Here is a 13620-nt window from a genome sequence, read left to right as displayed (position 1 = left end):
TGTAAGAAATGAATTCCTTGGCTCTGTTTACCTGGCATACGACACTAAAATTATTTTGATAACATTTCACAGAGCTGAGATATCACCATTTACATATTTGGCGGCCATCTTGGCGGCCATCTTGAATATATTAAAATGCCCAAGGGTGCCAGGGTGGCATCATGCAGATCCTGATTCAGTAGGCTTTGAAGATACAGAAACCACCGAGAACCATTGTGGGGCCAAATTTTTGGGTTTTGTGCTTCGGCACCAGGCGTTGGCGTTAAAGCCCCAACAGCAGTATCATTTTGTCTGGTGTTGACATTTCCAAATAAAATTATCAGCTACACATGAACCATTACCTGTGACCTTGGAAGTCTGCATGGACTGTACAACATTATGAAGATCAGTGAATGTAAAGTATCATACAATTCTGTGCATCATAACCTCCCGGCTCCCTGAAAACTGCTTGGAATATTGTCAATCCATACAGATTAACCCTTTGAGCACCAAAGTCAATTTTTGTCGCCTTTACTTTTGTCCTACTTTACCTCAGTCAATTTTTTTCAAATTTTTGCCTAAATTTTGATAATAAACTGTAGCTAATGAAATGTGATGTCCATTTGGTTCAAAATTATCAAAGAAATTACAGAAAAATTCATACAAGTTGGTAAAATATTGCACTAAAATTTTGGTGGGAAAAATTACGGCACTCAAAAGGTTAAACATATATGTCTGGAAGACATCCTCTCGAAATCAGAAATGAGTCTGTAACATTTGTAACATTGAGTTGTACGGTACCTAGAAATGAGCTATCTTTCACATTTGTAACATGGAGTTGTACGGTACCTAGAAATGAGTCTGTAATATTTGTAACATGGAGTTGTACGGTACCTAGAAATGAGTCTGTAACATTTGTAACATGGAGTTGTACGGTACCTAGAAATGAGTCTGTAACATTGTAACATGGAGTTGTACGGTACCTAGAAATGAGTCTGTAACATTTGTAACATGGAGTTGTACGGTACCTAGAAATGAGTCTGTAACATTTGTAACATGGAGTTGTACGGTACCTAGAAATGAGTCTGTAACATTTGTAACATGGAGTTGTACGGCACCTAGAAATGAGTCTGTAACATTTGTAACATGGAGTTGTACGGTACCTAGAAATGAGTCTGTAACATTTGTAACATTGAGTTGTACGGTACCTAGAAATGATCTATCTTTCATAATTTTGTACATGCACCCCTTCGTGAAAAGGTCAAATAATGGACCATCAATATAAAAACATGATGTTTGGGAAGTCTCCACTCAAACATTGACCAAATTCATTTACAAAAATTCTAAACAATCATAGAAGTTTATATACATGCTGTTGCTACATAACCATTACCTATTTTAATACATTGTTCGTCTGAGTTTGTCGGTGAAAATAGGGTGCTCCATTTATCACATTGCTTCTGTGCTATAATGACTTCTAACCAATTTTATTGGGCAGTGCATTTCTAACACTGAAAGATTTAGCCGTGTGAAAGCTCTCAGTAACCTCCGACTCAACACTAATAGGCTGAATTTTTCAGTCTATCTTTTTGCAGCAGTTCCAAAACCAGTTGCTGTAACTTTTGATGACATTTTTCACTAACATTGTTTCGTATGTGAATGGCAAGTTCTTGTTATACTCCCCAAAGCATGTTGCAACACTATTTAGCTTGTCAGCACACACTGTTATTGTTTACATTTTAATTCTAGGCTGGACCAGAATTCACTTGTCAGCAACAATAATGCAGGCTACACATGTACAGGCTGAGCCGACAAGTTGAAGACTGTGTATCTAAACTCAGTACGCTTTAGGTTGAACAAAAAATTGCAGTTGACAATACAAACAAAAATGGTTAAAAAAATCATCCTGAGTTACACCAACTAGTTTGTTAAGAAAATTAAAAAGAAAATTATCGATGCAATGCACATGCCATGTACATTATGACGGGAAATAAATACAAATTTTTCAATGAGTACAATATGACTATACAGCCTTACTTTGCAACTGAAATTATGAAAGTAAACCGATACCGCTATTGGAGATTCAGGGTAACCATAATTACACTTGGTCAAAGTTCAACAACCGCTCGCCATGTTTAGCTCTTACACAATATACACATTGCAAATTTTTTTTATAAAAGTTGTTGCCATAAAGTTCAATACACTAGAGTCAATGTTCTTGAAGTAAGAACAAGTATTATGTTTTGTCACAAAGTACATACACCAATATGCTCCTATACATCTCGCACTTGACTAATTAGATCTATTAAAGGTATCTCTACAGGTACCTACATTATGACTGCTTACTGTACTCACAAAAAAGGTGTCAGTAAGGTTTCGCAAAAATGAAATCATTTTCATGTAGGTTTTTACTGGATTATTTGATGCACAACTTACCACTACTTTGAAATTGTACTTCCCTACTGTGGGTGTAAAACATTTGTAATACTTCAGAAAAGTATTTAAATTGTATGTGAAATCTTTTTAGACTGATTTAAAAATTCAGTTTTCTTATCCCTGTTGTGGAAAACCTAGTTGTGTGAGGGATGGAATTTTTAAATACACCCAAATGACACTGAATATCTTTGTGGCAATTTCTAGTCATCAAAGAATCATGCTTTGTTTCTACTTGACTTTTGCTGACACACCAGTTGAAATGCTGTTGTTATCCCACTAGAAATTATTACCTCTATTGTTGTGAGTCGATACTTGTGCTCAGCAAGACATCCAAAATGCAGACGACAGGTCATGCCAATACTTGATTGGCTAACGTCCCTCCATTTACTTTTCTGTTAGCTGCAGTGAAGTCTTTAAAACCTTCTTGAGATGTTTCAATGCTTGGGGTTCAAAACAAAGACATGTGGCTTTTGTCCTTCAAGACTTGTTCCAGAATGGTGTAGCTTTTTGTCCTTTTACAGCAGTTAATGGAAGACTCACTTTGAAATATAAGAATGACAGCAATTGAAGTTTCAAAGCTCGTAAATGCAAGACAAAAACTTTTCTCTCATGCCAGGTTTGAAAATAATTTCCCCACACCGCTTAAATACCTCAATCCTTGTGCGTGATTCTCCTGTGTAGACAGAGTAAACTGACATAAAACCATGCAATCAAAAAACACGAGTCAGGCATAGTTTGTGGAATTGACATACCTGAACAAAAATTAAACTCAACAGAGGCCACTTGAAATAGTCCACTTAGCATTGACATTCACTTCAAGATGAGGCTTTCAATATTTGGTTGATATTACACTTTCATTCAAAGAAGAAAGATGAATTGTTCACATTATATGGTGATCCACTTTACCGAGAATTTGTCAAGATACATGTAATTTTGTGCAGTAATTTATCTCTAATATGTATGTTTTAGTGAAATAACACTGATGGTATCAAATAATGCCACTGAAAATAAACAAAGCAATCAGCATCCTGATTGGCTTAGTATAAGCAAGACATTTGCATATACAGGTGGTCTTGCACCAAAGACTGTGATACGAACATGCAAGCTGTGGTACGCTCATTAAATAGTATGCAAGTTTTGTCTATTCTGTAAACGCTCTCAGGTCTCTTGATTTCTGTCATGTGATCAGGTACTTTTTCCATCTGCATACTGGGCACTGTGCCGATAGTTACAAATATTCATATGACCTATCAATGTCACATGCATTGCACTGTGGTTTCTTATGAGCTGGAGGGAAATCTTACAAGGCACAGTGACTTTGCAAAGTCTGCATACAAAGCCGCCTAAAACTGCCCACTTTGCTACTCAATACTGAGGATTGTCCTCCAACATACAAAGTTATGCTTTCTTTTTGGTGTGTTCATGATGACCTTTCAAAAACTGATAATAAAAAATATAGATCACGCAAAGATGTGAATGTAACACAAAACCTGACTGTATATGCTGAGGTTTGCAGTTTGTGAGAGCATACAGCCAGTAACCTGTTGACCCCAATTCCCTGTACACAGGTCCACAATCACCATTGATAACAATAGGTTTGGGTCAAACCACAGTGGTGAAAGGGTTAACAAATCAACGTGTGTGGGTATTTCAGTAAATATCAGACATTTCATCATCATTTTTTATCTCTACATAGAGCTGAGTGTATGCTTTGTCAACTTCTAAGGAATGAACCATTAGATCTTAGTAGAGGGATGGTCGGGATTCTACAATGCATATTCTTTTTTCCTCAAAATTTGACGCATTATTTTTTGGACTTTATGCAGCATGCATTCTTTTTCCCAAAATTTACAATTTTTTGTGTGCTAACCTTCATTATTTTGTCAAAAATATAAACATGACTGGAAATGTTTTTGATCAATTTTGGCTCCTCAGATTTGACCACCCCTAAATATCAAAATGGTCAATCCCTAAAGTGGCAGTTGCAGTATGAAAAGGGAATCAGTGGATATAGATTCATTTCATAGAAACATGTAAAGGAGTAGGCTGGAAGTGTTGGCCCAACATACAGTAAATTTCAGCGTTTTGATCTGTTTACAACTTCTGTGAATATGTGTCTGTTAAGGGGCCGTGGATAATTAAAACGCACACGGCAAACGTCATTTCCGCATTTGGGGGGGAAGGGGGTTTGGCTGTATTTCGATTACTGTGCAAAAAAACACACTACATGTTTTCATAGCAACATCTCGCTCCACGTTTTACTGTATCGCAAAATTGCGCTTTACTGTTTGGCGTGTACCAGGCCAGTGAGGCACCTGCGCTACACCATTCTTTTGACAAAGATGTGGTTCAGTGTATGGTGTAAAATAACGTAACAACCATTTTGGATACATTGCGTTATTATCGAGTTGGCGCTGAACACAGATTGATTTTAGGGGAGTATGCCAGTGGTGGTGGGAGGGTATGCGTGCTGTGTAATTTGGCTGAGTATTTCTGTCTGTTGCTTCTCCACTAGTATGACTGGATGCTGTATGTTGTGGGTTTGGACCCAATTGAAAACACTGTATATTCATAGCCACGTAATTACCGATTGTAGGTATGACACAAAATGAGGCTGTGTTGGATTTTTCGCACTTCCAAACTTTCGTTTAGGAGGGGGGAGGGGGTTGAGGCCAAACACACTTAGTTTCGTTTACCGTGCACATGCTTTAATTATCCACGGCCCCTAAATCTATCTTAAAATTCCAGACAGAAACTGCTTTTTTCTGTTTTTAAAAATGCAAATTTTTCTCAAATTGGTGGACTGAACGTCAACATCACAGAAGAGCCACAGCTGTTAGACAATATCTATTGCTAAGCTATGAGTGAAATGTAAAGTGCCCTTCTGTTGCGAGCCAAACCTTGCCTTCTTTAATATTCCCACTGTGCCTTCCTAAGGTAGTATGCGTCTTTGGGACAGATATTCGGACTTGCAATTTTTTTCGATACTGTTCTACCACTAGAGGGGGCTCATTTTAAAGGTCATGAAGCCACTTTCACCATTGCAGCATTTCAAAAATCAAACAATTTTATTTTTCCCCAATACAGTTAGGACAGGGATGGTTGCCATTTTGGTACATGATAGGTAATTTGTTTTTCTAGTTCCAAACTTTGCATGGTGACCCCCACTTTTAATTCCTGATTTGGTAAGAGAATGGTTGAAAGTTTCATTTAGGAAAGTTGGAGCAAAAATTTCAGTCTTTCACTGTCGAGGTGCGTACTGCCTTCTATGAACAAAAGTGACTAGAAATGCCCCATAGACAGCAACATAGCTTGTATACGACACATCCCAAGACTAAAACGTGACGTTACTAGCAGCATGTAATATGAGTGGAATATCAGCCTATTCTCCAATTATTATGCTTTTTTGATTACAAGAAATATCACTCCGTACAAAAGCTTTTCCTTCCAATCACTGTCATCTTCGTAGCTGTCCTTGGAGAGCTAACTGTCTTTCCTTGCCTGCCCCTCCTTTCTAGTCAAGTCCCCATGGAAAAATGTGCGTATTTATAGCTGTGGGACAAAACCATTTATGGATAATACAGGGGTGTACAGGTTTTAACCATGCATTGTGTCTGTTGTATGGTACATGTCTTGTTGCTGTGTCTACGCACATTCTGCAACAATCACTGTGAGTAAGGACATAAAAATATCATGTTTCCACTTTTATCAGCATTTGGTTTCTCGTAAAGAGTCATACTCTTGAGACCCTAAATGGCGTTTAACATTCGGCGTGGAAGTAACAAACGTTCTGCCGTCATTATCAAAGTCCGATGTGAGCCGATCCGTTTCCTTGGGCTCATCGTCCCTGGCAATCGGGCTGAATACTCCGTCGTCGAAGTCAGGATCGATAGTGAGGGGTAGGTATTCCGTGTATCCTCTTCCGAGGGTGGGGGCTGGTGAAACTGGGAGTGATGAGGTTGATGTCATATCTGTAAAAAATTCAAGAGAAAATAGGTTTCCAGCTGTCAGCGTCTGCATAAGATTTGATATACAACATATTTCATATTGTTTATGTTTTACAAGACAAAAAATCAGTTTAAATTTTTCCCCTTACAATGCCAAGTTGTTTGGGGTGTCACCATTCAAACCTTTATACCATCGAAACAAATAATCTCAAGTTTACTGCCATCCCTCTGTTGACTCTATTCAGAAAAAAATTAAATTTGTTTTTTTTTTTGACAATAAGCTGGGACAAAATTTAGTTACTCCGTGAAGTTCTTCAAAATGAGCTCCCACAAGTGGTAGACAAAAAAAGAATTGTAAAAGTTTGAGAGTCTGAATATATGGCCCCTGGGTGTGTTCTACCTTGATACATTCATGATCATTTGACCAAAGAGCAAACATGGCTCTTATTCTTGCAAATTCCCCAAGTCTGACAAATACCCAAGCCCTATTCCATGTGGTTCTATCGACTGAAAATGACATTGTCACTACACACTTACTGTTCAGAATGTAAAACAGTGCACTGAAGGTAAATGACACACTGTAGTGGCGCATGCTGATTTCCAGAAAACATTTTACAAAATGGGGGATTTTAATTTTGTGGTGTCATGTGCGTTTTACAATGCAGTGAATAGCAAATCCTCCAATGGTGATGGTGAGTTTCAGAAACACAGCAAGAACACACACAGAAGTGCCTACCACACTAGATATGGAAAGAGTTAAAGTCTGCAATGTGCAGTGGATAAGGTACATGCTTGTCTAAAGCATACACGTAGATGTCAGCTACAAAGGGAAATCTTTGTACAATTTGGTAAATCCATCAACTGACATTCTTCTGTGCTATATCATACTTCAGTATAAAATTTACATTGAGAACTTAATTATTTCTATGTATTTCATGACAAGAAAATGCCAAACAAGAAAGATAAATAAATTGAACAAGCCAACTTAAGTGCCTTTCAAATGTAGCTAATGTCTAATTTGTACTGTATATTATCAAATTACATCCACTTAGTGAAAATACTCTTTGCTTTAACGTGACATTTGAATAAATTACAGAGCCTTATCTTAACCCTTTGCACCCTGACCCCTGGTGACCTATGATTATCATGCAGACATTTTTGTCCGAGCCAGGTTCAAAGGTTTAACCATCACAAGAATTCATAATGCATGTCCATTCCCTCTGTCAATTGGTTATCACTGTTACCATGTGAGGGCGCCATTTTATGACAGAAAGAGATACATAGATATATCACCTAGGAGTGCCATTAATTGAAGGAGGTGAGATATACCATGTGAGGGCGCCATTTATGACAGAAAGAGATACATGGGCTGCGTTCGATTATGATCCTCGGGGAGCCCTAAGTGACGTCATGACGTTACGATGGGGCTCCCCGGGGAAGTGGGAAAATCGAACGTTACCGGGCGAACAAAATGTCAGACGACAACAACAACACAGCCAAAAATCAACTATTTCGCCACAGATTAGCTATTTTTTTGCCTGTTTATTTTCAACAACTTCACAATGTCACATCAATTGCTTTGATTAACTGTACCAACCAATAGGGTGATTTTTCTCCATAACCACTAGTGGTACTAGTGTTGTCTGTTTGTCGTCCGCCATATTTGTATACAGTGCCCCACACTTCCCCGACTCGACGAGCAGGGGCGGTGAAATCTTCCCCGAGGTACCCCGACAATGACGTCACACGATAAACGAACAGAAACTGGGTGGCCCTGGGCCGCCCAAGGGCGCCTCGAGGAAGATAATCGAACGCACCCCAGGATATATCATCTAGGAGTGCTATTAATTGTAGGAGAAGGTAAAGATACACCATGTGAGGGCACCATTTATTACATGACAGTGTAAAAAATATGTGAGGGCATCATCCATGACAGAGATAGTGGAAAAATGGTAAACTTATTGTGTGAGGGTGCCACTGAATTTGGGAAAGGTAAAATACATCATGAAGGTGCCATTCATAACAGGGGAGGGTAAAATATCATCTGAGGGCACCATTCATTACAGAAGAGGGTAAAATATCATCTGAGGGTGCCATTTGTCACAGGAGAGGATCAGATATTTTTTCATTTATAGGAAACAATCATAAGTATGTGTCAATTTGGTAGAGAAAAGAAAGGGAAAATTGAAAGAACTGACACACAAAACAACAAAACGGCACCTACCAAATTGTGGTATTTGTGGCTTGTACAAATCCTCTATAAACTGAACAACTGATCGTGCAGAATGGCAAAGAAGACAGCCGTTTAAAAAAATGGGGTGCACACCGATGATGAAAAAACAAAGAAATTAAACATGTTAATATGTTAGTGCAAGTTTAAACTTTACATGAGGTTGTGAGAGTGCAGAGCCTGGGTGTTGTGAATAACCACAGCATAAGTTGACGCTATAAAACAGCAAACTGGTAGACTCCTCGAACTGGTGAACAGAAACAGCACTCTGGGAACTGCAAACATTACATTAAATAATAATGTAAGTAAGAAAACTAACTGAGCCATGAAACAACAACCTGAAAGAGTTTTCTTCTCATTTTATATTAAATAAGAAATCATAAAGTATAACAGTTCACTTTAAAAATAAAGGTAGTTTTTATTTTTCAATCAAATGAATTTGGCAAAGAACAAAGATGCTCTCACAGCCCCTCGCTGGCTACACAATACTGTGGCCTGGCTCATTACAAGCTGGCTTAGCAAGCTGGCATCACTAACTGCACCAACTCACTCACCTAGGCTACACCAGCCAGTGTGTAGCCAGCAAGGGACTGTGAGAGAGTCTACCGCACAGTAAGTGAGGCTACCCACAATTCTCCATGATCTGTACACACAAAGATCACTCACTGAACTGAAGCAAATTTCTTCTGTACACAGAACAACTCGGTCAATATTTCAAAATTCTGGCAACATAGTTCTTATAATCATAATTTTCTGATTTCTCACTGTGAATAATGAGAAGATCAACCCCTTTTCCGCGGAGGAGATAGCAATTTTGTAATTTTGTCAACATAGATTTTTGACAGCCATACACAATATTTTCAAGGAAACTAAGGGAACAAGTTGCATCTGTGTTGGCAAAAGAAAGGGTATTGATTTTTTTTAAAGTTCGTAACAAAGGAAATTTGCATGTCTGACAGGTGGTATGATGAGACCATCTTAGTTGTTGATAACTTTATCTTGACAAGTGTGCAATTTTTAGCACCTCCAAACATCGACTTCTCATTCAATTTACTCTTGAATTTTAAACATAATCAATAATTTTTGAACATAGTTTTAACAAATAATCCTAAACTTAAATTTTAATTTAAAAATTGTTAAGAAACTGATAAAATCAAAAAAGCCTTCAGCAAAAAATACCTGAGTGAACAAATCAAGGGGAATTGTGGGTAGCCTCACTTACTGTGTACCGATACGTACAAATTATAACACCAAATTCTGATCATGTTCGTATTTAATTTTCTCTGGCCAAGGTCAAGACAAAACTGACCAACATTCCATTCATATTCAGAAAGTAGATAGAAATCTGAACTTATTGATATCCTTAGGGTAATAATCTTTCTCTGGATTTTCGTTTGACTTCCCAGAAAAAGTGAGTGTGCGTATCTAATCAGTTGAAAAAGCTTGACCATGGGCACAAAAAAACTTGCAGCTCAACTTTGCTATTTTGTATTCACAACACCCACACTCAACAGAAGCAATGGGTTAAAATGAAAAAAGATGTACAGAAGAAAATATTTCTGTTAGTGAAATTAGTTATTGTTAGATAAAAATAATATATTATCATGACAGGAAAAAAAAATGTAAAAGCTTCAAAACTGCAAAACACACCTGTAAATGAGAATGAATATGCAAAGCATATGCAAAGTGACTTTAAAATTTGCATATAAAGGAATGTTACCAAAAAAGGAGCATAAGGGAGGCATTTGGATTAAAAATAGCATCTTCAAACTTTCTAAGTAGATATGTAATAACATTTCATTCAACATGCAGCCAACATCTTTGACCCATGTGTGACCCAAACCTTTCTAAAGAGTAGCCTATTAAAATAGCTGTCTCATGTGATTGATGGAACCATCAGCCAATCATGTCTGCAGTTACATGTCATTCACAGAATAACCAACCAACCACAACACAATCCTACCTTGGTGACATATATTTCCGCATTTATGCTTTTTCTGATGGAATGAAAAATTATTTCAAACATCAAAATCTTCAACGTGTATCAAAAATGTAATCACAATATAAATCAAATCATAGTATTTGTGAAAAACGAACGCTTAGGCAATTCTAAATTCAAAAATCAAAAACTGCAGTCACTGCAAAGCTCTATCTATAATAAAAAGAAAAATTTACAACAAAATTTGAGAAAAGAAATAAAACACTTGTCAATGCAGAGAGGTTCTTTCCCTCAGTGCCAATATCAGCAAAATTACCTGTGTAACTCATGAATAATTCATTAACTCGGCACATCCAATGGAATCGTTTGTGAGGATGTGACAAAGAAACATGGTGAATGCTGAGGTCAAAGGTCAATTGTCAAGGATGAAGGTCAGTCAAAGATCTCAACAAAGGATGTAAAAAAAGTGTGTTTTTCATGGTGAGTTTGATAATATTTCATTCCTGACAATGTACAGTACATGTAAAAGTGACTACAAGTAGTCTGTGAATAAAGTCTATCCTTGAGAAATGTAAGGACATTATTAGTAGAGAACCTTTTTCGCTTGTGAACTGAGAATACTACAGGTGAGAACACATTATTGAAAGAGGCAATATGTCAAAGGTCATTGACACTCATCAAAAGGCTTTCACATTTATGTTGTTGCTGGTCCTAATGTTCTATCGTTTCCACTGGTATTTCAAACTCTGTTCCTAAATATTGGCTAGTATACAGCAATGTGGCTTATTTTTGAGCAAAAAATTTGAAAGTCAAGCAAAAAATTTTGAAATTTTATATTTATGCTTTTGCTTTTATCTGCAGCAGAGTATGCATCTCCATACAAAATAATGAGAGTCTTTGAAGTGTGTTCTCAAAGTTGATTTAAGTCACTACTTTGTCATGAGTGTTCTTTTTGATACACAATAATTTCATATATGACAGCTTTTTGTATCAGGCTTACACTATAAGCAAAGTCCCTCCATCACCAATCAGCAAATGCAGCCGGTTTCATTGTGACAGGGCTCCATATGGATACACAACAATTAACGCCTTAGTCCGCTGTTGTGCATGTTATCGTATCTGCCAATTTAATTACAAAATTTCCTCATATTCAATGCTGTTGGCATAAAAATAACACTGGAGGCCATGTTACCTGAAACAGTCTTCAGCTTTGATTTTTTTCTAAGTTTTATGTATACTGCACGTACATATAAAAGGGGTGACAAAATTGCTGCATTTTAATCACGGTACACTGTAGGATGTGAAATCAAATTGGAAATGAGAATGTTCACAGGTTTCTCCATTTTAAAGTTGTCATTTTTGATTAAACAGATTCAAGCACATTTTATTGTATTCGTAAAGCTATGAATAACCAATCTATGTCAGTTTAACAAGTTGCTCTCTTATAAATGATGAGAAAAATGGATAAAAAATTCCGAGACCAATCAGTATCAAGCCCTGGCCATGCAGTAAGGGTTATTCACAACTTAAGCAATTTGCTTCCCAAGAAAGGTGGTGGAGGGACTGTGCTCTAGTGAAATCTAGAAATCCCTGATTAACAAAAGAATTTCAGATATTTTTGAAGTTTTGCAGAACACCAGTCTTTTGACAACAATGTACTGTCACACCTTATGTTATCAAGATAGTGGTTCTAACATGATGATGTAGCTTTCACTAAAAAAAATTGCATGAAATCACAACTGGCAGTATGTTTCTAGATAAAGAAAGAAAAGTTAATATTCAAACATCAAAAGTGTCTCCAGTAAGTACTACCAATAGCCACAGACGTACGGGTATATTTGAGCCTAGTCTGTATAAGCTTAGCAAAAAGATATATATTGGTGGCCAGTTTAAACAGCGCCCTCTTTCTAAGAAGGAAAAAATTACTTCTCTGGCATATGTCATGCAAAGACTGGAGTACACTGTAGCAAAACTGCCGCTCTAAATAGCGCCCTCTTTTGATGAAAAACAATTTCATGGACAGGAGGTATACGAAGGCAAAAAGCTATAAACAGTGTCCTCATTTGAGGAAGAAAAAGATACTCAATGACAGGTGCCAGCCCTGAGCTTTAATACTGCAGCGTAGAATTTCATCCAAACCAGATCCGCCATATCAGTAGAGTTACTCAGCATTGAAAGTTTTGTCATTTTTTGTGAAAACTTTAAAAGGAAAATATCAAACATGCCTCAAGATAAAGCACTGGAAGTGAAGTTTTGGAACAAAGTCATACACCAGAGAGAATATTTAGTTTCATGAGGATGGAGTCTGGTTATGGGTTAGCACATACCTTTTGGTGGATTGTCCTGACTTAACTTTGCCTGGTTCAACCTGGGGGGTTTGGGGGGAGGTGAGCCTACTGGTAGCGGCATAGTCAGTATTTTCATCGGTATATCATCTCCGGCTGTAACCACGCCGGAATCGGAGCTCTGCATTGTTTGCATGCTGTCTTCCATATACTCCATCCGTGATGGCAAACTTTTATGTCCCTGGTGCGTCGGACTAGTGTGCGATGCAAAATGAGTTGGCGTGCCTTCGATCGTGGCGAGAGTTGTGATTTGGTTGCGTCCATACGGTCCTGCAGATGGGAAGGTCTTTCCGTATGCCTCCTCTGGGGAATCTACCGGATCGACGTAGTAGCAGTAGCCTTCCTGACGGAAAGGTTTCCCAGCTTTGGCATTCATGGATGACTTTCTAGATTCAGAAACAACTGAGTACATGGAGCTGGACGCGGATAAGCTTTCCGGTCTGGCGAGGGGTGCCTTTCCCACCCACTCACCATTGGAACTACTTTCCATATCATTGCTAATCTCGGAACTCTGTTTTCCGGAGTGTCTATCCCCATAGTATTCCTGGCGTCGCAGCACGACATGGTCGCACCCTTCCTTATCGTCACTGGTCGGAAATTCCCAACTGAGCGTGGAGACAGTTCTCCTATCAGGATCATGGTAGCCATTCCGGAGGATGTCATCTTCCCGCTGTAAGTGAGTTTCATGATTGGCATGGCTTTGTTTGATCGACAGTGGCTCACTGGATCCTGAATCAGAATCAT

At 38.0% G+C, this 13620-nt stretch overlaps 1 protein-coding gene across 1 annotated transcript in view; it reads right to left on the bottom strand.

The window, feature by feature from the left end:
* Positions 1-262: 262 nt before the first annotated feature.
* The window catches only part of LOC139149284 (diacylglycerol lipase-alpha-like), a 37776-nt gene continuing 24418 nt past the window's right edge, over positions 263-13620 (bottom strand). The window contains exons 13-15 of the mRNA XM_070720941.1: positions 12859-13620; positions 8587-8634; positions 263-6386 (exon numbers count right to left, since the gene is read on the bottom strand). The exon at positions 12859-13620 is cut by the window's right edge and continues 49 nt beyond it. Coding sequence (XP_070577042.1) covers positions 6124-6386; positions 8587-8634; positions 12859-13620 — 1073 coding nt within the window. The 3' untranslated portion in view covers positions 263-6123. The remainder of the gene's footprint in view (positions 6387-8586; positions 8635-12858) is intronic.

Source organism: Ptychodera flava, chromosome 2, assembly GCF_041260155.1.
Source record: "Ptychodera flava strain L36383 chromosome 2, AS_Pfla_20210202, whole genome shotgun sequence".
NCBI lineage: Eukaryota > Metazoa > Hemichordata > Enteropneusta > Ptychoderidae > Ptychodera > Ptychodera flava.
This window is presented reverse-complemented; position numbering and strand designations above follow the sequence as displayed.